Raw genomic sequence first — 23,506 nt, 5'->3', positions numbered from 1 at the left:
AACCGTAGCCTTATCTAGGGATATCACGCATATGTGAATGTGATAACTACAACTCACAATATGTATACAACGTTAAACACGTTTGTTGCAGTGACGTAGCCGAAAAAGCACAGTTGAAATCCACTGTTAAACACAAACCCATCCTCGATAATCTCTAGGGTATACGTTCCGATAAATATCCACTATACCCTGGATGCATCTACGGCTCGAGCCGATGATTTCATTACCTCCCTTGGTTGTTTTTTTTATCCAATCAGGTGTTTCCGCTGGGAAGTTGAGCGTACCAATCACAACTCACTTTCGCTTTTTACATTTTCTAACCGATTAAACTTGGCAACACAATAATATATTGTTGCAGAGGTTCTCTGAAAGAGGTACAATGAGCTCTTGCATATGTTTTTTTAAGGTTTCAGACCTGTCAATTTGTCTGTATGTTTTCCCAGCAAGTTTGAGTCGCACTGCGAACAACTTTTCGCAGCTGCGATCGCTATCTTTGTCGACACTGGTAAGCTCGGTTGTAACGGCGGCTTATTTGATTGGCTACTGTGAGAATGCGGAGCCAGCAAAGGGAGGTAATAAAATCATCAGGCCGAGCCGTAGATGCACCCAGGATATAGTGGAGATTTATCGGAACGTATACCCTGGAGATTATCGAGGAAGACACAAACCCTGATCAATATGTTAATATGATTGTACAGTGCCGAGCGTGCTTCATAGTATATGCCATATAGAGATACACAACTGACTCGATCAGCTGAACTTATCTTACCGTCGTTATCAGAGGTGAATATCTGTAATTCTATACCTCGGTCTATATCGCCTTCTCAACATCGAGTGGGCGTGCAAGGATGATACTGTCTGGTCCACTGATATTTGCACCTAATATATTTGACAACACCAACACGCATACTGAGCTTATCATGTGAGGCAAGGAGATCAACTGTCACATGAGAAATATCATAGTCAATATTGTTATAAGAAACAAAGCCACTGAAGACTCCACGTTGTGCTTATTAATGCAAACCAAACGAAACGCAGTGCTATATGCATGATTATAAACACACAGATATGTACACATACTTAAGACATAATACATAATACCCCACACACTGTTATTGGTGGAAAACAATGCATAGGGGTACACTTGCGAAAACTTTCATGAGTACTGATAAGGTTTGTCTCAAACCATAAAATCAAATTTATTCTTATTCTTCACGAAACAAAATACTGGCTTTCTTCTGTGTTAAGAGTCTGTTAATACATGCATGTAGTGTGTAAGTTTAACAATAACTTTATATCCCAGTCAATTCAAAAGCTTGGACATGGACTTTGCTGAGCTATAGATTTATAGATAGGACTATATTGCCTTAAATAGTTTGGTTAAACATCTGTCAAGCATTCATTGTCTAATGTCTCATATTTTACCAGTTCATTTCCATGTCAGTAGATACTAGATGTAAACACATTTGCGAACAGTTTTGGATAGATATGTGGATCTACGCCGACATCTTATCAGGGTATCACTGAGCTGACCTGTTGTGAATTATTAATACACGGAACGTCAGAGGCATTAGTGATAGCTGCAACTACGTACGTTATTATGGACTCATCAGTGTTCGAGGTTGTCCGCGATCATTCGGTACATGGATAGGTGGGTTAGTCTAGTGGTGAAACGTTGCCTCGCCACATCAAATACAGGGTTCAGCTCCATTCTCAACACACAGAGTGTCGTCATATGGCTGTTGTTAAATACAACATTCTCAGCCATTCACTATTTCGGTGCAGCAATCAAACCCTCATGAGGTGGAGACATCCACTGAAATACATGTATATGCAGTTACCTGTCTTTAACTTCGTAACAGATGAGTAGGGATGGAAGAAGGTTGTCGTTGCGTTATTTCACAATTCTTATAATAATTGTCTTCAGAATATTGTTATGAAAAATATAAAGAAAACAAAAGGCACATTTGCCCTTGCACAACTGCCGTAAAACCGAACAAAATATACCTTCCTTCCCAAACAAAAGTGCGCACTTGACAATGACCTTGTCATGACCTTACCTTTCTTCCTTACAGCTTGAAGCTAAGGATGTATAGAGCTAAATGACAATGCTCAAACTGAATACCCCAACTGAAGATGTGTTATGTCCATTGTGTCACGTAATGCCTATTTAAGAATCTGAATACTCATTTTTTTCTATTTTAGAAAGCACGAAATCACATCATCATAGTAAGGTATATCTCCATCTTACCGGAAAATGTACATGCTGCTTTGTGCAAATTTTTGCACACTATTATCTTACATATTACGATGTATTTTTAATAGTTGAAATGTGTGCAAGAATTGTGTTTAATACTTAAATATTAGTATTATAATATTATGAACAGATTAGTCTGTATGTATGTGTAAATCTATAATACGGGTTGGTGGCATCGTCATTTCAATAAACGTAATGCATAATAAAAACGCATACTAAATTGACACCTCACATATCCGCCTATCATTGTCGTATTATATACGTTCTTTTGCAACTAATGTTATTGATAGGGTGCAATCTGATTTCATGCACTGCATTGTTTATGATGAAGCCGATGGGTGGTTCATAGGTTGATGATAACAAATCACGAGATACTGTGTCATATATCAGTACGGTTTCGCAATGAGATCTAATATACATATTAATATAGGACCTTCAGCCAGTTGGTTCAGAGGAGGATACAGTTTCACAAAGGGATGAACGTTCGCGAATTTCTCTCGGCCGTGGTTGTCTCTGTGGCGCTGTTTGCTATAACAGGTAGACATTCTTTTGTTATACATTGTCACAACATTTTGTACTTGCTAGTTATGGGAATGATGGCTCTGTACTTTTCAAGTAACCATTGTGTTTTCAAAAAATTTAACATTGACCTGTCAAATTCAATAGTGTTCATAAATTCATCAGTATTTACGAATAGAAACTGGTCACAGAGAGGTCATGTTCTACACATTCAGGATATTTTTCCGTTGAAAAGGGGCGTGTTTCAGGTATACCTATTCTCTTTATTATTTTTTTCATGCTTATCTTTTTACGATTACTTATGTTTGATATAAAACGCCAATACATTACTATTCAGTAAGTCGGTATTTTTCAAGTATTCATTGAAGGGGAGGATGATCTACGGTCTATTGACACTTCTTTCTGTCTAGGCGTCATATGTATGGCTCTGTGTAAACCTGAGGGCGTGCCCCTATATTCATGTAACCAGTGTTTTTAATTACCATACTGATAAACATTTGAAAACACTTTGCAATATATAATAAATTCATCTTTATAGTTCCAAATTTAACCGGAGGATTTTGTTATTTCTAGAAAAAGCTCTTTCATTTAAATTTAGATTAGATCAGTTTAGTATGGAAACGTGTACACGAAAAGAAGCAACACTGTGAAAAACGAGTTAAAGAATTGATTCATTAGCAAATTATTGTCAATGATTACATACACAGTGTGTAAAAGGACTGTGCGGAGAGGACGTTGCAAATGGTTTACCTGCTGTATGGACATGTTGATGTCTTCAAAACTCACCAAACCTGTCTGCCTAAAGGCAGCTATGTTGACTTAACTGCATTACCTAGTATTGTCAGGATCCGCTTGTCGCTAGTTTGAATCTCATATTCACACCGATAATAATCCTCGTTCTATTATCTATACTCTTTCTCATGGTCTCAGTCTTAAACGTCACTGTGTCTTGGGCGTAGTTCCTAAATTTACAGGTCATAACACAGCTGAAAAACGGTTGAAAAGACGTATTAAACAGGGATATATTGTCATGCAAACTTATCAGCATTTTCCGTTTTCTTTCAGAATCATGCAATGTGGAGTTGATTGCACGAGGGACCCCATCTAACCTCACTTCCCCAGGATATCCAACTAAAAAACTATCCGACGTAAGTCTATAGCACCTTAAAGCGACTCGTCTGTGGACAATATCGGTAAAATTGAGTGTGAGAGTGGGCATGGCTTTACATCGTTTTCAGCAATAATACAGCAATATCACGGCGGTGGCTTCAAACATGGGAATCGAAGACTGGCCTTCGGCGCGGCGAGCTAACGGTTTAACCACCAGGCTATCCCTAAAGAGGATTATCTGAACAGAACATTTACGGAACATGTTCATATTTGTTTCATGTTTGTTAACTGGTGTCGTGCCCAATTCAATCCTTTTAAACTTTTGTACATTACATTTTATGATATTTATTCACGTGTACTCCGTGTCAACCGTGCGCAGTTACAATGATTGTAAGTGACGGTGTGGGAATGGAATTTGTGTATCACGTAGATATGCCTTAAAACAATTCTTTCTCATTATCACAGCAATCTGACTTGCTGGTGGAGGATCGAAGCCAGTAACAAACAGAATACAGTCATCGTGAGAGTTCTGGATTCTGCGATCGAAACATCGAAAAACTGCGTTTATGATAGTCTGTCCTTTTACGATGGTAAGAGCGCACATACTACCTCGAGTTAGCAATGCTTGCTTATCTGTATTCAAAAGTAAATGGAGCTTTAATAACATTAATCGTAAAATTGGTGATGATCGCTCAAAAGTATTGCCTCATTTGCAGATAATATTGATCCAGGTGAGGCCTTAGTGATGCAACTTGATAATTTGTTTGTTCATGTTTCTATTTTGAGGATCTAAAATTGTGTTTACCTACCTACAAAAGTAAATCCTTTCCCGTTAAGTTAAGATATGACATTGGTAGGAACATGGGGATCTTTCAAATGCCAGCAAATACTGCCGGTCTTATGATAACATATGCATCCTAGGTTGTGATCGCAGTCTGACAGATCTTTTGGTTATACGAAAACGGTATATATCTTATGTTAAACCCAGCTCATTCAATGCGCCAGTACAAGATATCAATATTTCCTTTGTGTAATGACACGTGTGTAGGCTCAAACAATACTAAGTACAAATGAACATGTAGGTATGGTCATCATAAACCTTGGCTGGCATTGCCCTGCTAACTGTGAATCTGTATATTGGTTTTCAAACGGAGATTGATGTTTCCGTGTTGCAGGGCCAAACTCGACAGACCGCTCCCTTGGGCGAATCTGTGGACATGACCGCACTACAGTCTTCAGTTCTGGCGGTGCCATCTACATCTTGTTCAAGACTGACAACGATCACCAGTTGAGGGGATTCCATCTGCAGTTCTATGAAACACCAAGTATGTAGTGATATATTATTTCTTTAGAATGCAGCCTCAGATGAAACAAGAAGAAATGGTCATCATTATCCCCCTCCACAGTGTTCTACTGTTATTTGGTTCCTTTTTTTAACTTCGACACTTCAAGTCCTGAAAACACATACCACATTTGGTTTCTCTATCTATAACGGTTACTTAGAAAATCGTGGGATAACGTGCACTAAATAAAAAAACGCATGACAAAGACCATAAATCTGTAAAATTGTAACACGGTTTCCGTTTTCGAAGGCTATCAAGGAATTCATGACTTGAAAGCACATGTCAAATTTGGCTTCCCTCTCTATAACGGTTTTTGAGAAAATCTGTCCCCATCATCTCGGACGGATGGAAGGACGGAAGCTATATCTGCCTCCCACTTCGTAGCGGGGGATAATAATGACAGAACCCTTTTCCTAACCACAAAAGAATTCTGCTAAAACCTCCCCTAAAAGGAAGCCTACCAGCGACATATATCGGACTCATAAACTCAACATTCCTACTCATCTCAAGAATATATTTTCAACGGTCAAGTGTACGTCAACTTTAGTTATTTCAATAGGCACTCGCATATTTCATTTAGCTATGTAACCGTAAGGCTTGGGTGAACTTGTGTGGTTATAGGTCATAGGGTCCGATGAGAAGGTACATGTTTCGAAGCCAAGCTGTAACTGTCGCATCAGTAAAAATATGTTTCCGACATCCAAAGCTAATCGTAACAAATCTGTATTTCGTTATGCAATGTACAATATTTGATTCTATGTTGCTACTATGATTCAGTTGTTAACGTGACATGATTTGATATATTGCATATTCTATAATCTTCCCAGAATGTGGAGGGTCGTTTATTGCAACACCTGACAAGGCAATCTTTCACTCACCTGGGCATCCTTTTCAGTACTTCAAGTAAGTACATTTTACAATATGATTTACACGGGGGTCTGTAAAACAACCGAGACTGGATCAGACAATCCAATGATTGACATCATGAGCATAGATCCACGCATTTGGGATACGATGACATGTGTCAACCGATTCAGCGAGCCTGATCACCTTATTCCGTTAGTCGCCTCTTACGATAAGCATGGGTTGCTGAAGAGCAATTCTACTCCAGATCTTCACTGGTGATATTACAAGAATTGGCAGTGTCTCTTTAACCAGTATATCTAAACAGAACGGTTTCAGTGTTACATGCTGTGTCCAGTATGTATTGAGTCGACAAGATGCGTATGCCTACCGGTAACAGTCAGGTTGATGCACATAAATGATGTTGTGTTACAGTAATCTGAACTGCACCTGGCTGTTCACTGCGAAAAATCCGACTGATACCATAGTAGTGGTATTCGACTCCATGAGGGTGCAGTCCACAGACAAGTGTGTCTCCGATTCTGTGGCTGTTTTCAATGATCACGAAGGGGATGGTAAGTAAATCGAGGACAATGTTCCTGACTTGTCCGTGAATATTTCATTAAAGACAACCATAATTTGTTTGACCTACCAACAAACTCACTCGTGTCGCCAAAAATTCTACGAAATTGTGATCTTCATTACTGGTGTCTACTGCACTTAGATGCTACATTAAGAATCACAATTCCAACCAACAAGTGCAGCTGAAAAGAATGAAAGTTTTACATGATGATAAAGTTGTATGCACAATATTCTATATGATATCATATATAAAGCTATAGCAAGATATAGCTCATTAAAAGGTTGTTTCAATCGGTAACCTCGTTTATTTCCTACAGGGAACCAGTTCCTCGGATCCTTCTGTGGACATTCTACACCTACGTTCCAAAGTTCTAAAGATCAATTACGGATCGATTTCAAGACTGATGGCTCTGTTGTTGGGAACGGTTTTACATTCCATTACAAGACAGTTGAAGGTGAGCATCACACAAAGTATCTTAATAGAAATCAGCATGGATAAATTTATGCTAAACACTGTAATGATAAAGCTTAAGTGGTCGCAATGAGACATTTAAGGACACATCCAGATGTAATTCCTTGAACACAGGAATCAAACATTTCAATAGATTTTAAGGCATATGAGAATCTCACATTTTCATATCCAACAATGACTGATCAACAAAAGAATGCATTAATAGTTGTAATTGATTGTAAATATTTTTCAGTTACATTATCATGGCGCTTGACTGAGGAATATCATTTAACTGTATATGTGTGTTGTTTTCAGCTGGTGTCTGCAATTTGACAATGATGCCCACCAACTCCCCATTGTACATCGTGTCTCCTGGATACCCGGATGAATACTCTAAGTATGTCCAAAACAAAATCAACGTTAATCAAATTAATATGGTTTTTCATGGCGTCGTCTCATAACTGACATAATTCACATGTCTGTACTGACCGTGATTAGCATGTGTGATATCGTATTATATCTATTATGTTTCTGTAGTTCACATTTGTTTCTGAAGACATCAGTCCATGAAGACATTAATCTCCTTCGTATCCGTATCATTACTGAAGTGTACATACGTGATATGTCATATACACACAACACGAATGAACATTACAACATACTAGTCGATTTAACCCTGTAACAACAAGGGGGCTGACATATCTGTATATCTGTACCTGCGTCGCAATTCAATGATTGGATACTAAATATTCACCAGACTCAAGTATCAGCATTATTCAGCTGAGATATTCTTGTTCGCGACGTGTCTTATCGTGTTGTGTTGTGATCTGAGGGCGATAACATGGTATTTCTACATGGACGCGACAAGGACGCGACACAGCTGCGACAGGACTGCGGTCGTATACCAAACGCCCTGGGCCCTTATTCTCGAAACATTCGTAGCCCTAAGAATTCTTAACTTTGATCGTAGCCAATGTGTTAAGAATGGGCTTAAGAAGTTCTTAGAGCTACGAACGTTTCGAGAATAGCTAGTCTGATCTTTATAAGCCTGGACTTGAGTTTACCTTAGTTTTGAAGTGTATAGTTCATGGGTACGGTCGTAAACTTCGCTAGGGTACGTAAGTCCCAAAACTTTCAAAGTAAAATGTAAATTTACCATATTTTAAACGTAGTATCTTTGTTCTTTTAACTGCCGGCTAAATTTTCCTACAATCGCCAGCGGCTGAAGGGATGGTGTAAATCCAACTAGGATCCATGCAGGTAGCAACAGTAATGTAAGTCCCTATGGTTCCTAGTATGGTGATCTACCTTCAGTTGTTGGCGATCTATAGCCCGTGTTTTATACTGTATTGTCCTTTTTAATTGAAATGTTTTAGCTGTGCTCGCTAGTTTTATTCATATCTGTGTTTCTCTAGTATTTTTACTGTCCATCGTCGACAGGTTTTAATCTTCAAAATGTTTTCTCTTTATATCGTATGTATTGTTTTCGTCATGATATGGCTGAGATATTGCCGATGTGACGTTAAATATTAACTCACTCACTCACTCACTCACGTAAACTTCGCGTAATATAACCCTCTTTATATTTTCAGTGACTTGGATTGTGTGTGGCTGATGTACGAATATTTCCTCATGGGCAATGTTGAAGTTGACGTAGTCGATTCAAGCATTGAGGGAGTCTACCCACAGTGCAATGACTCACTGACTATATATTCAGGTATGGTCGGACATTGTATGTTATACGATGTTAAAACTATTTTATATGGAACGGCGCATTGAATAACTCAACTAATAGTAATATTCTCAAAACCAGTTTCATATCTAAAAGTACTAGTAACTGCTTCCATTGATTATCACCAGTACATATATACTCAATGTACGTCAAATTATATATAATTTGATTTTCTGCGGCAGTTTATTTCGTTGGCATAACCAACACCATAACGAACATATTCATTATTCAATCATATATGTGATATTTTTGCTCAGTATTATTGTTTTGTTGTTAAATTATTTAATTTATGTATTCAGCTACTGTAATAATGTACAGGAGCGGCGTTTATATAAGCCTCAAGGCTTGTTCGCCTATCCAGGTTTCAGCTTAGGCGAAACATCAATATGTATGTTATACAAGTTCACCACGCATGCTATTGCCAAAAACATTGATAAAGGTCCGTTTAATTGTTGTTCTTTACCTGTAAGCACCCGAATGTCTCACTTTTAAGCTGTATGGTTCAAAATTCATTTCATTGTTAGTTACTACAAAACCAGTAAGTGCCATCGTGCCAAAGGATTGTCTGGTCAAGATTCCATTGTCAAAACTTATAGATCTCCTTTGTGTATACCCTTGAACGGCCAGGCAGAGATATTGCTTTTCATGATATGTAGCATTTTTCGTATGTGTGTGTACTGCTTTTTGGCAAACCTTTGTAAACTGAACCCTGGTTTTACATTTCCCGAAATTGGCGACCAAACAATGGCATTACTGACATACCGCCATCATGGATAGCTACATGACCATTATTGAATATATTATGGGGTGCTAAGTTCAGTTCCATGTATATATTTATGAATCCCTATCACAAGGTGTTCATGAAAAGGCGACCGTGTGCTGTCCTACCGGTGTCACTCGCAATAAGCAATTTACAATAAAATCTATCATATATTGCACAGGGTCGAACCAAAAGGCAAGGAAACTGGGAACGGTTTGTGGCAATATGACGTCAACGTACAGATCAACTGGCATGGGCCTTACGGTTGAATTTAAGACGGATGATGACGCTGCTGATAAGGGCTTCCGAATTAGATACAAGACAGTCACTGCTCCAGGTAAAGGGTCACCAACCAATGTCTTGAGCTGGTACCCATGGATATAAAGATTGTTTTGATTCTTATTTGCACGTTATTGCCTTTTGTTCTTGAGAACTTGCTCTAAAGGCTTTCGACATTTTCATGTCTGACATTGCGATTATGTCAATGTCTGTGCTCATTTCAAAACCTGGTTAAAACTTCTGATTCCATTTTATATGTAGCAATATCTACCATTATATATATCCACTTGTCAGTGGTAATAGTACATATACAAAAGCTATGCTGTGATTCTGCATATATACATGTATATCGTTCTTTAAATGTAAAACTGACACCATTACTGATATCGGGTATTACCCATGCATGTTCGTCTGTTTGTCCATCACGAAATAATACATTATTTTGGTTTCAGCGATTCCAACATCAAGCCAGTGCGGTAGCCGAACTCTCATAGCCCACACATCTCCCCACTACATTCAGTCACCAGCATATCCCTCTAGCTATCCAAAGTAAGTAGAGGAGTTATTGAAAACACTGTTCTTATGAGTGACGCTAATTTTGTTAATATCTTAATGGTCAAGCTGCAATATCGGTAGGGAAAATGCGTTCGTGCTCAACACAAGCTACACAAGTATGGCAAATTTGTAATTTTCACATCTAATAGTGAGACAGTTGGGGAGCCAATTAGTTAAAGCGTTCGCTGGTCACGCAGAAGGTCCTGTTCGATTCCCTACATGGATAAAATGTGTCAAACGTACAATCTGGTGCTCCCAGACAGGAAATTGCTGATGCATTGCTAAACGGGGCGTAATCTCATATCAACCAAAACAATCGTACATGATGTTCAGTTATGGCTACTGTCTATGCCACCCTTATTATTTCTGTAGAATGCTTCTGTAGAATGTACGGGGCGGTGGGGTAGCCTAATGGTTAAAGCGTTGGCTCCTCACGCCGAAGACCCGGGTTCGAATCCCCACATGGGCACAATGTGTGAAGCCCATTTCTGGTGTCCCCCGCCGTGATGTTGCGGGAATATTGCTAAAAGCGGCGTAAAAACCAAAGTCAGTTAGTCAGTCTGTAGAATGTACACTGTTTCATGCAGATAACCTTTGCCTCATAATATCACAAGAGTCTCCATATGGTAGCATGGCTCGGACACCAGAGGTGGCTTAAACAAAGGCTTTGTTTTTGTTTCCTGATTCTGACAAACTGATGCTTTCATTCACTATCGTATCTATCCATCACGCGATTGTACTCCGAGACACAACTGGGATGATCTTAACTGCGGCCTTTTGTAACGACATTGGTTTTGTAGGAGCGAATGTGGTTACTCAAGTTAACTACTTTGAGAGGCATTTAGACGTTGGGGCAGTAAGGAAGGATAACAATATATAGATGCACAACTTCTTTATTGCTGTGAGAGCTCTCCTTCCTTGTTACTCAATTTATATAATTGATTTACTTAGTTTACACCAGTCATGCTCTGTTTCAGCAATGCATTGTGTATTTGGACGTTGACAGCATTCTCGCCAACCATGATGGTCAGACTAGTGGCATTGTCTTCCCAACTTGAGAATGAAGCTGGATGCTCATACGATTCCGTGACAGTTTACGATGGTGGGTATACAATAGCCTGTTCAGCTGTATGATGCAGTGATTTCGGTTTTGACTTATTGTTGATTCCCTCACTGGGTTTGGTCCAGCGGGTGTGTTCTATGCAAGAAACTAGCCTCTGGTCTTCATAGCAGGTTTGCGGGTACAAATAAATGCATTCTGCTTTGTATATTAAACATACATGCAACCTCACCGTGTGTGCAAACTATTGCGTGATATGTCCTTTCATTGCTGCTAGGTGTTGGAAGCAGAAGTTCAATGATGTTGAAAAAGTGGTGTGGAAACGCGGTACCGACAGTTCAGAGTACAGGACAGTCTATGACAGTGGTGTTCAAAAGCGACATTTCCGTTACCAAGAAAGGCTTCAATCTCAAGTACACCGCAACATCAGGTAGGAGAACCTATATTCTGTACCTCCAGGAAAAATGTAAGCACCAAGTACCAAGACATTTCAGCATACAATAGCCATTAATATCGTACATGTACCTGTTCAAAAACATGTTTTTGTTCTCACGTTGACATACACATATTAGAATGGAGAAAGCAAAACCGGTTATGCAGTGAGCTGACAAGGAAATCTAGTACCTCTCTGTATAACATTCTTACCCCTCAGAGATATGGAACATTTTTTGCAAGGAGTGTATATTTACGATCGTGTCCCACTCATGTTTTGATAACATGGGCTGTGCAATCAATTCCTCTTCATACTTAACTGAACAGAGGCGTCCGCATCAATTTGGGGAAACATTTCTCGGTTATCTCCCCTTACCACTCCGCCAACAGATGGCGCCAGACACTGTGGTATATTGAGATATAAATGAACAGCATGCGTCGTCACGTACGAGTTAATTCCCCTTGATCGCTCTTTCCAAGCATGGCGTTTGAGCTCCAAGACCCGAGTCAACATGCGCTCATAATGAGCTATAACCTAGCATTGTGTAAACCCGGCTTCAATTTGAGTTATTTGTTTTATTTCATTAATCTTTTCAAAGTATCTCAATTGCATTTGTTATCGTTCTTAGGGAGTAACATTATCTTACTTTAGTAAAAAAATATTATTTTTTGTATCTATAATTTAATAATCGTGAGTTGACCCTTCTTGTTGGAGGCTTTTTTTTGCTACATATGTTTCGTTTGATGAATCGTTCAACTCTGAACTAGTCCCAAACAAGAGCTGCTTTGTACCCTTAAGTAAGTGATTATAAACGATTTATCTCAGTATTCATTATTGCAGCACTTCGGATCAAGGAGTTATCAGAAATACCGAAAACTCCGGGATTCGAATAGAACACACCCCCCCCCACACCCCCCCCCCCCCCTAATTTAATGTAAATCAAAAAGTATATAACAAAGTAGAAGACCTAAATGTATTTTGGTTTAAAGATATTCGTTTCATTGGCATTGATCTCTTATACGGTGTTTATCATTGTGTTCTAAGGGATATGGTGATTCTTATGCAAATTGTTCGCATGCACGAGTACTCTGATCACTGCCCAAATTCTTGCAGTTCGAATTAAAATAAAATAAGATTACGATTCGCATCGAACAGAAATGCGAGTTGTTTTAATATTCCAAACATTGTATTTCATTGAGCGTATCAAACTTGACACAAGTAACTCCATGCTTGCATTTTTTTTCATGAAAAGATGGTATGATTGTAGATTTAACAGATAAAAGATTAATAGATTCGTGTTGATCAGCAATCAGTCTTGACATACATTTTGCAATGGCGGTTCCGTAAGGAAATGATTTAACAGTGGACAATTTTCCTGATATACATGTGCCACCACAGATGCGACTTAATGTTTTTATCTGTGACGATACCATTGTTTAAGGGCAGTTTGCTAATATCATTGAAAGAATGCATTGGAAAGTTATTTCGTTCGGTGAAACATCCCTGAACCGCATGTTAAGAGCATTGGTGAGGCTAGCATCTCCCCAAAATAACTTTCTCCTTTAAATGACATAATTCGACGTTAAACTGAACGGACAACTGTAAAACGCGTTACAAGGGAGATACCTCTGATGGGCATAAATTTGGAATGTTAAACTTTTTTCGATATGTCTTGGTTGTACTTCAGGTATATTAATACTGTTCCATTACAAAAGCTCAGTTATTATGATGCCTGCCGCTGTGTCTCGGTATGCTGCAGTGGAGGTGGTTCGACGTGTACGAGAAGTCAAATCTTGCTGAAATGATGGTTGATTGCTGTTTGTAGTAGCGACGAATCAAATTAGGGCAATATCATGTAGCTGTTAGCTCTGGCTAGACTGTGTTGCGTACTTGACGTTTTCCTGGTGGAGTTAAGGTGCAAGCTGATGACGGTATGGTCGCTCGTTTCGTAAACTTAATAGCGATTTGTAGTGCGTGACTATGGGTATATATTTGACCATCAGTTTGCATCCCATTTGTATCTGCAGCTTCATTGACATGTGGGGATCGCCGTTCCGCTTCCAATCAGATCCAGTATTTAACATCACCCGGATATCCACTTGATTATCAAAAGTAAGTGTTTTCATTTAGTGATTGTTCTAATAAACCATTCAAGTACAAATAATGATAATTTTATGAACACTATATCAGTGCCTATTGTGGAGTGTTGTGGCAGTTGTTAAGACATGATACCAGTTCCGGGCATGCTCTCAATGAAGCATATACAGCGTACGTTCGTAACTACTCGTGTCATTCCGGCAAGCCGGGTGGCGTCCTCTACCCCTCTCGTGGCCATGTTTACGACTGGGCCCTGTCTAAGCGCAAACGGCTTAGACAGGCTTCCTAATCCCCACTGTACTGTACAAACATCTGCGCCAACTTGTATATTGCTCCTTCATCCTTATGCTTTCATCATTTGCTTGATAACGGTGTTAGACCCTACACCGAAACGCCGCTCTCACAGCAAAAAAGAAGTTGTTCATCCATATATATTGTTATCCTGCCTTACTGCTCCAACTTCTAAATGCCTCTCAAAGAAGAAAACAGTTTACAGTACTACTAGTAATACTACCAAGGAAAGATAACTCTGAATTCCAAACATGGCTACTCTTATAGAATATCATATATTCCGTGGGCAAAAAAGCAACACATTCATTCCCTTTGTAAATATGTCTCAGTGTTGAAAGTTGCTGATCCTGAGTTGAACTCAAACTTTATGTTTGAATTGTGCTTTGCATAGTTTAGCGAAGTTTCAAATTTCAACGGTACCGCCATTTTCATGCTTCGAAATGCGTTTTACTACGCGCGAATTGATTGGTTTGCCACGATTATTGGCAATAATGGCGGACGGTAGGGGTACGAGTCATCTTGTAGGTCACGGAACGAATAATACAGCGTAATGGGCGTCTTTTTCGGCACGCAACTCTGGTTCTTACAGTGGGTAAAATGAGATGGTTAAGTGATTTTTAACCTTCTAACGCCTCAGATAGCTGTTCCCGATATATGAAGAATAAAAATCGAATGCACACGGTTTCATTGACTGTGGTAATGACGTAGCGCATCAACATGCTTAAGGGTGTGGATTTGTCTCATTATAATAATTATGCAATTGTGAAATAGCGTTATCCGATGGACAACGTTGTACTAGGCGAGATACATTTGGATAATTAACCCTTTAAAATTTGTCAACAGCTATATGGACTGTGCGTGGACCATTACAAGTTCGAATGGCATCGTGATTGAAATCATCACCTTCGACCTTGAGCAATCTGATAATTGTATATATGACTACCTCGCAATCACTACTGGTAAGAAATGAAACTTATGATTGATGCCATATTAGTTACTCTCAACATCGCTCATGGCCTCAGAAATATGAAATGAATGACGACACTAACGCGTAACCCGTTAAAAGAGAATATGCGAACTTCTTAAAATAGTCACTATAAATGGAATCTAACGAAGCGGTGATTGTTATACGTTTCAATGATGTTTCAACCGTACGAAGTGGGTGATGACACACATTACATTAGTACAAGTTGTTCACTGCTGTTGGTTTACAACGTGCAATAGGGCGTTGGGGTAGCCTAGATTTTAAAGCGTTCGCTCGTCACCTCGAGGGCCCGGGATCGATTCCCCACATTGGTACAATGAGTGAAACCCATTTCTGGTGTCTCCCCGCCGTGATGCTGCTGGAATATTGCTAAAAGCGGCGTAAAACTACATTCACTCAGAACAACGTACAGCTGCACAGACATAACGGTAGATTCATTGTATATACATTATCAGGGCCCGGAACAGATTCCTTCGTACTTCAGAAGTTGTGCGGACAACATACAAACGTGGTCATCAATACGGGCTCAATTGCCACCATTAAGTTCCATTCAGATGGCTCGACAACGAGGCAGGGCTTTCAACTCTCTTACAAAGCCACAAATCGTAAGTAATTCGCTTTGAATCAAAGAATACCTTTAGCAATACATAGAACCAGCACTACCTCTTGTTACTCCTGTAAAAGATATCATATTATAATATCAAAGACATGTGTTTTCCTCACCCCTGGAGGTAGAAAAGGTCTGTAGGACACAACATAACTTTTATATATATTGGGAGGTCCTAACAACCAGCACGTGTTTTGTGATATGGTATCCATTAATGTTATAAGAAAAGCAACAACAACAACAACAACAACAAAAGCATATATTTATTCTGGTCTAGTCGAAACTGTTATGTGCCCTGGTTCTATAACTGTAAACTCAGACAACTTGATATTCTGTCGGTTGTGGTGTGGTGTGTGTGTGTGTGGTGGGGAACTATGTATGGACAGCTGCAAAACAAGATAATGTATTAGTTTTACATATTCATCGAGAGTCAATGAATATCTTAATTTCGTTTTTCCCATTCTAAAGCTTGACTGTTTTCAAGCATGTTCAAGGACAGTCCCCGACTACACACCATCCAAATATGAAGGGTTTGTCGATTGTGATCTCCTTTTTCTTCTGCGTTACTATTTTTCTCTTCGTGAGACAGCAACAACTATGACTATGGTAAAGGCCTGCAGTGTTAATTACTTAATCATATCGTCCATCTTCACATCCAGAAGCGTCATGCGGTGGACAACTGACCGCTCTTTCCACGGACAAGGTGTTAACGTCGCCTGGGTACCCTATCAGCTACCGAAAGTAGGTGCATGCACTTGTGGTTAAATGGATATTCCATCGTCATACATTATATTTTTCAAATGGTCAGATATATCTTTATAATGTTTGAGGCGAGATGAAACATATTCATGGCTACAATGCAGTTGAAAACAAACGACCAGTTCCATCGCTTTTGGGCCAATAGAACCTTCCAAGTGATACAGGTACAACTTACACAATTTTAGGTTGAAGTTGAGGTGGGGGACGTATTAAACAATCCGCTTGTTTCTTTTTAGCAACTTAGACTGTGCATGGATCATCACAACGGTCCATTCACACATAAAGATTAGTATCACCAGCCTCGACATTGAGTCCCATACCAACTGCGATTATGACTACCTCAGAATTATTGATGGTAGGTGATTGTACTGATATATTTTATATAATCATAAGAAATTCATTTAGTTATGTCATCTCTATCAGTGTTATAAGGGATGGTAAATACTGGAACTGATATAGATTCATCAAGCGTAGGACAGTTCTGGCGTTATTTTCTTACTTCATTGTCTCTTGAATATGATACGACTGCCTGTCGTCCATAACGTGTGGTTTTATGTGGAAAATATTGGTCACGTCACACCTGTCATGATACTATCTCTGATAATAAGACATTGTAGAAAAACGATTGTGTTGATTTTATAAAGTCCATAATTGACATTTCACTTTGGTAAAATAACACTGACTTTATCATTCCATAACATATTCATTGCACATTCAGTCAGCCCCAATGACGCAATGATCGTGATTTCCTAACTACGAATAACATATGGTTCAACAGAGTGCAGTGAAACCTTTGGCTGAGTTGTTCTGAAAAGCGTTGATCAAATCCAAAAGAAAGCAAAATTCATAATACTAACTTACGATTTACAACCAATGTGATTTGGGCACAGTCCAATTTTGACAATTGTTTTACTTCTTTTCTTGGGTTACCGCAACGAATTTGTAAGGAATGAAAAGTCTACGTCTCCACGCCTAGTAAATTTACGTTGTACACGTAACCTCTGAACCTATTTGCTGTTTAGGTTCCAGCTCAATCTCGTCTACACTTGCGACACTGTGTGGGTCCCAGACTTCAACTTACTTCAGTTCAGGTTCATCTGCCGTCGTTAAGTTCCACTCAGATGGCTCTACATCAGGAAAAGGATTCCGACTCACTTATAGTGGAGTAGCGCAGAGCCGTGCGTAATTTACAAATGAACAATTGATACATTTATATAAATCTTTGAGCTTATAGCCTTGCCCTAAAGACTCCCGCCTAAAAGGAGATTCCAAACGCATGAGGATTTTCTAAACTGTTTGTTCTTAGTTTAGAAAAAACACCTTTAGAAAACATAAGTGCCTCAAGGTAGTAATCGTATGTTCAAAGTTTATAAATGTAGCAGATATTATAGCATTATGTGACCTAATACATCGAAGTATCTGTATGTACTCTATATTTGCAGAGTGTGACGACAGAAGTCTTGTGGCCCATACGACAACGAACTTCTTGACGTCACCAAACTACCCCTCTGATTACTTAAAGTGAGTTGAGAGCATGAAGATGTTTCTTTCAGAATTTCTGTATCTAAAGCCGTCATATGTATGCTTGGCCAATATGCAGTTAAAGTGTTTCCTGAATGACGTGTGGTTATGCCAGATTTATCAAAAAAATTATACAATTTAAGTGTTTTTAGAGTCTTGATATTTCCACTTAAAAAATCTCCTGGACACAATATCTTTGGTCACTCAATTGCTCTTCCGACGTAATTAAACATTGAGCGTTGTCATAGCAGAAGCATAACAGTAGTATCTTGTCAACTAGTTGTGCGTCGTCTTTGACTACGTTGAAACAAACCGAAGTTACATCAAATGTTTGTTTAAGATATGCAATCTACCACTTTATTGAAAAATACTTTACTGGTCTGTAAAGGTTTAAACTTATTATATACAACCACATTATACGAGGACATCTGATTGAAACAGCTGATGGTTATCAACTTATATACATCTTTATACAGTCGAGGTGGGTAAACAATACCGACTGAGACTCCAAAACGTAATTTATTATGAATAACAGATGTAGTTAAAACATCTCTGTGTTATGTAATATTGCATCAGTTATTCTCCAAATGTTAAAACATACTTTTGTCCATTTATATGTAATATTGAGAAAAATACATTCAATTGTATTCCGACGGTAGAGGGGGCGGTGGGGTAGCCTAAGGGTTAAAGCGTTGGCTCGTCACGCCGAAGACCCGGTACAATGTGTGAAGCCCATTTCTGGTGTCCCCCGCCGTGATGTTGCTGGAATATTGCTAAAAGCGGCGTAAAACCAAACTCAGTCAGTCAGTCCTACGGTAGAGCCATGCTGTCCTCATCTCCACAAGTACTTTTAATTACTTAAGTGAAGGTAAAATTATTGTTTTCTAAATGGGAATTGGTTCAAAACAGATATACTGGTATGTGATATGGCTGAATAATTGTGGATGTCAAGTTAAAGTTTTACATAATTACAATGCATATGTAGTTTTTGGACATTGCCACCTGTGATTTCTATTTTTTTCCTTTTTGAAATCCTATCCTCATTGTCACCATCTTTTGTCAGGCGTGCCTACGTTCTTTTACACCATAGAGGGATGCCCGCTGAATCCTCCCACACTCGAAGTCCACATGTGCATACGGTGTTGTTTTAAAATGAAACTAATTGTTCGGTATTGAATTTATTTGCAGCCTAACTAAATATAAATTCAATAAATGACACAGCTTTTTCAAATTACTCTGTTCATATCAACAGCAATATGTACTGCACATGGACCATAACTACCGTTCTAACAAACATCAAGATCAACTTCCTTGACTTACACTTGGAGTCCAGCTCTGATTGTTCTTATGACAAAGTCACAGTTTATGATGGTAAGTTACATGGCAGTAATGCCAAATGTAAAGTAAAGCATCATTAATTCTGAAAAAATAGTGCAAGGATTTTAAGCTGAAGAAAAATTGGTCACATTATGTTCCAGCAACTGATGTAAAGACCAATTGTCTTGCGTTAATATTGTTTTGAGACATCTATGTTCTATAACATATAGTACGAAAGTCAACATTATGTGTGGTCTGAATAATCCGAAAATGTTCGCATAAATAATGATTCAGTACTCTCCAAAGATGTAGTTTATCTCATTTATACCTAGATTTAGGATATGTCCACAATATCTGGATGCATACTCACTGTATACCCGCCCCCACCCCTCACACACACAAAAACAACAACAACAACAAACCAACCAACCAACAAACAAACAAAAAACAAAACACAAACAAAAACAACAACAACAAAAAACCCAGAAAAACCCAAACAAACACAGAAACTACTATCTATTTTGTCCATCGTTATTGGATTTGGTACAGGATCAAACACATGTTCTCTTTAGGTCCGGCATTATATTCAAACATCCTTGGGGCAATCTGCGGAACCACTACCGGGACCTACGTCAGCACGGGAAGCAGCGTCACTATCAAGTTCTCCTCAGACACTTCAAACACGTACAGAGGCTTCAAACTCTCGTATATAGGAGGGGACTTCACATGTGAGTAGCTCCACTACTCCCCATAGTTCTAACTGCGAAATTGATTATGGGAAAAACATATCAACAGGAACAGGATCGAGACGATGATAACGCAGAAGAAGTTCTGACTTACATTTAAAAATTCCCATTTGAATGTTGATGAGATTATTCAGTATTGCCGAATCTGAACAGGCGTGAAGCGCAACCTAGATGTCAAACGGTTGGCACCGTTGTGAAAATCTTAGATATAAAGTTCGCCAGTTACGTGTCATGGTCTCTCGAAACACATCAGTTTCTATATTATTAATGACAACGTAAAACTATTTTCAGCATGTGGTGCCAGCGTTCTCCTGGCTTCATCAGCGCTCAGTTACCTAAACTCACCAAACTACCCATCTGATTATCCAAAGTGAGTATCCCTTTTGACAGCTGATAGTTTCTCTGTCTGTCTATTTGTGTTGTAAAGATCCGGGTTAGAATTGGCCTTCAGCGACCTATACTTGTCGTACGAGGCACCTAACGGGACCGGATGGTCAGGTGCACGCATCGTTCATTGCATTTCTATCATTGAAGTGACGTCATCTATGCATTAAAACTATGAAAACACTTTTTGCTTGTTTGTGGGTTGCTTAATGCCTCACAAAACAATATTCCAGCTATATGGTCTGTAAATAATCGCGTCTGGATCAGACATTCCAGTGACTGGCATCATGAACATCGATCTACGCAATTGGGATACGATGACATGTGTCAACCAGGTCAGCGTGCCTGACCACCCGATCCCGTAAGTCGCCTCTTACGACAAGCATGGGTTGCTGAAGATCAATTTCTAACCAACATGCTTATGACATTGTCGGGATCGTTGAAAATAACTTTCTGTGACGTCCATTTTAGTTTCCATTCCATGGAATCTGTTTGGGTGTTTTTTTCTGGTCTTAACGTTCTAAAAAGTAAGAATAGGGAAATGGTTTTGTTGGTTTTTGTTTTAAACTCGGGACATAATAATAACTGCGATTGGGATCGTTATGATGTAAATAGCAAATTTGTGTGTCCTGCTTTGATGTAGTGCTGTAATTTCTTTCAGTAACGCCGACTGCTCCTGGACAATTAACACTATGGATTCAAATTACATAGTCACTCTTGATGTCATTGTATCGGATTTAGAACAGAGTGCCGGCTGTATATACGACTACTTTGAGGTATTTGATGGTGAGTGAAATGTTCCTGAGCAAAATATATACGCGTTTACGGACGTACCAAAAAATTATACGAGCACACACGTGTTCAGAAACTCACTTACATGAAAGACAAAACAAACCCCATAAATCTTCTTACCTAGAGAAATCCGAATGAATAATAACATTTTATAAATTATTATCACTTACAGTTATATATCGTAAAGCTTAGGCGTTCAGTTCAACATCTGCAGTTTCAAATGTATTATGTGTTGAACATTTATTCTTCAATTGAAATATCATGCCCCTATGTTATCCCCCAGGGTCAAGTGACATAGCCCCATCACTTGGAAGATATTGTGGCTACAGTGTTCCCACATTGTCCAGCAGCGGACAGTACATGTACATCAAATTTAAATCCGATGGTTCCACAACTGGTTCAGGTTTTAGCATGTCTTACAAATCCTCGTTCCAAGACATCGGTAAGTACTGAAATGTATTCTGGACTCTGCATTGTTGAGCTTACAATCAATGTTAAGAAAATAGCCTCAATGTTATGATTACAATATATACGAGTGACACAGTTACAAATAACCCGTGAAGATTGGTCTTCAGCAACCCATACTTGTCGTAAGAGGCGACATGTTGTGTCCTCAGTTGGAACTCGAACTCGTATTGTCATACCATATACTTACCCGTGAAGATCCGGGTTAGAATTGATCTTCAGTAACCCATGCTCGTCGTTAGAGGCGATTAACGATATCGGGTGGTCAGGCGCTCCGACGTGGTTGGCACATGTCATCATATCCTAATTGCGTTGTTCGATGTTCATGCTGTTGACCACTGGAATGTCTGGTCCAGACTCGGTTATTTACAGATCGCCGACATATAGCTGGAATATTGCTGAGTGCGGCGTTAAACAACAAACCAACCAAGCAACTCTACGCAAATACTTAATCATGATATCAATTGAGAGGTTCACACTTTCGTTTTGGACATGATATACTCACATGTTCATACATGTGTAGATTTATGATGACGATATGATAATTTGTATAGTTCCAGATATTCCGAATATTCCGAATATTCCGAATATTAACTTCGATACTGACGACGACGACGACTACGATGCCGGGCCCATTGCCGGAGGGACCGTAGGTGGAATCTTCTTCATCGTTTTCATAATGGCCCTGGCACTACGAGCCAACAGGAGACGATACACTCCTTTTGTCTCCCAGGCAACTACCACATCTGCCCAAATGACAAAGTATTAACGTCGAAAAGGCGAACCCGAATCACAAGCCTACAGTTCCCAACGTTTTCAAACTGATAATCATACGATCATGTAAGTGTCAGCTCTGGCTTACATACGAATATCTCTTTACCTCCAAAGGAAAACAACGTAGATATGTACAAAAAAGAAAGACATTTCTTTGTTTATTTATGTATATCATGTCTTTGTAACAGTGAGAACGCCCACTGCACGGAACATTTCTCGAGCTATGGAGTTTAGGCTGATATAACATAATGTGTGCAACCCTTAAGGCAATGTGTTTGACACAACAAATGTGCCTTTCTCTATATATCTTAAGCGGACATGTGCTATGATAACAATTAAGAATGAATTAAACATGTGCATTAAATCGTTCAACTTTGTTCTTACTTTGGACTACTATCAGTTACAATGTTTCTCATTTATTAACAAATTGTGTCATTAAACGAAGATAAAGCTCACTTGGATTACAAATTCTCTATTCTTTCAGTGCATATCACATTTGGTATTTGTAACAGAAACGTTGTATTGAAGACAATTAAATAAAGGAGTTAAATGCATTTTAATTTGCTGTCATTAATAGTAATGCTTCAAAATGACCACTCAAATATTAATTGATATTTCAAAATTGTGAGAGATATGTTTCTGGTAGAAGATAGTTGTATGATATTACTAAAGGTATTCGGAACACATGGAAACCGGTTGTAAAGTATGACAGTAGAAGTGACCGGCACCGACAACGGTAAGATGGGAAATGTCATAGCTGACGGTTTGGGATTAGTGGTGCGTAATACCGCCAGAATTCATGCGAGCCAACATGGTCGTTGGTCTATGATCCACGTCTTCCTAT

At 38.9% G+C, this 23,506-nt stretch overlaps 1 protein-coding gene across 1 annotated transcript; it reads left to right on the top strand.

Moving 5' to 3' along the window:
- Window positions 1-2,645: 2,645 nt before the first annotated feature.
- On the top strand, window positions 2,646-23,026 carry LOC124263245 (cubilin-like). Its single transcript, XM_046697837.1, has 26 exons — window positions 2,646-2,794; window positions 3,842-3,924; window positions 4,352-4,476; window positions 5,062-5,211; window positions 6,057-6,132; window positions 6,508-6,647; window positions 6,972-7,109; window positions 7,421-7,502; window positions 8,698-8,822; window positions 9,779-9,934; window positions 10,329-10,425; window positions 11,409-11,533; window positions 11,769-11,921; window positions 13,952-14,036; window positions 15,156-15,271; window positions 15,753-15,902; window positions 16,564-16,645; window positions 16,900-17,018; window positions 17,686-17,841; window positions 18,106-18,184; window positions 19,437-19,555; window positions 20,074-20,229; window positions 20,539-20,617; window positions 21,293-21,417; window positions 21,707-21,865; window positions 22,443-23,026. Exons 6-26 carry the CDS (start codon window positions 6,578-6,580, stop codon window positions 22,655-22,657), a joined length of 2,586 nt encoding a protein of 861 aa, XP_046553793.1. The 5' UTR covers window positions 2,646-2,794; window positions 3,842-3,924; window positions 4,352-4,476; window positions 5,062-5,211; window positions 6,057-6,132; window positions 6,508-6,577; the 3' UTR covers window positions 22,658-23,026.
- Window positions 23,027-23,506: the final 480 nt, after the last annotated feature.

Source organism: Haliotis rubra, unplaced genomic scaffold (assembly GCF_003918875.1).
Source record: "Haliotis rubra isolate DU_JTF1 unplaced genomic scaffold, ASM391887v1 Scf874, whole genome shotgun sequence".
Lineage (NCBI taxonomy): Eukaryota > Metazoa > Mollusca > Gastropoda > Lepetellida > Haliotidae > Haliotis > Haliotis rubra.
This window is presented reverse-complemented; position numbering and strand designations above follow the sequence as displayed.

Bases quoted from the DNA above. Each gene is read 5' to 3' on its own strand.
- LOC124263245 (XM_046697837.1), top strand. From the start codon at position 6,578: ATGAGGGTGCAGTCCACAGACAAGTGTGTCTCCGATTCTGTGGCTGTT. The intron at 19,556-20,073 runs GTAAGTTACATG...TGTTCTCTTTAG, and splicing joins CAAAGTCACAGTTTATGATG to GTCCGGCATTATATTCAAAC. The intron at 21,866-22,442 runs GTAAGTACTGAA...TAATTTGTATAG, and splicing joins ATCCTCGTTCCAAGACATCG to TTCCAGATATTCCGAATATT.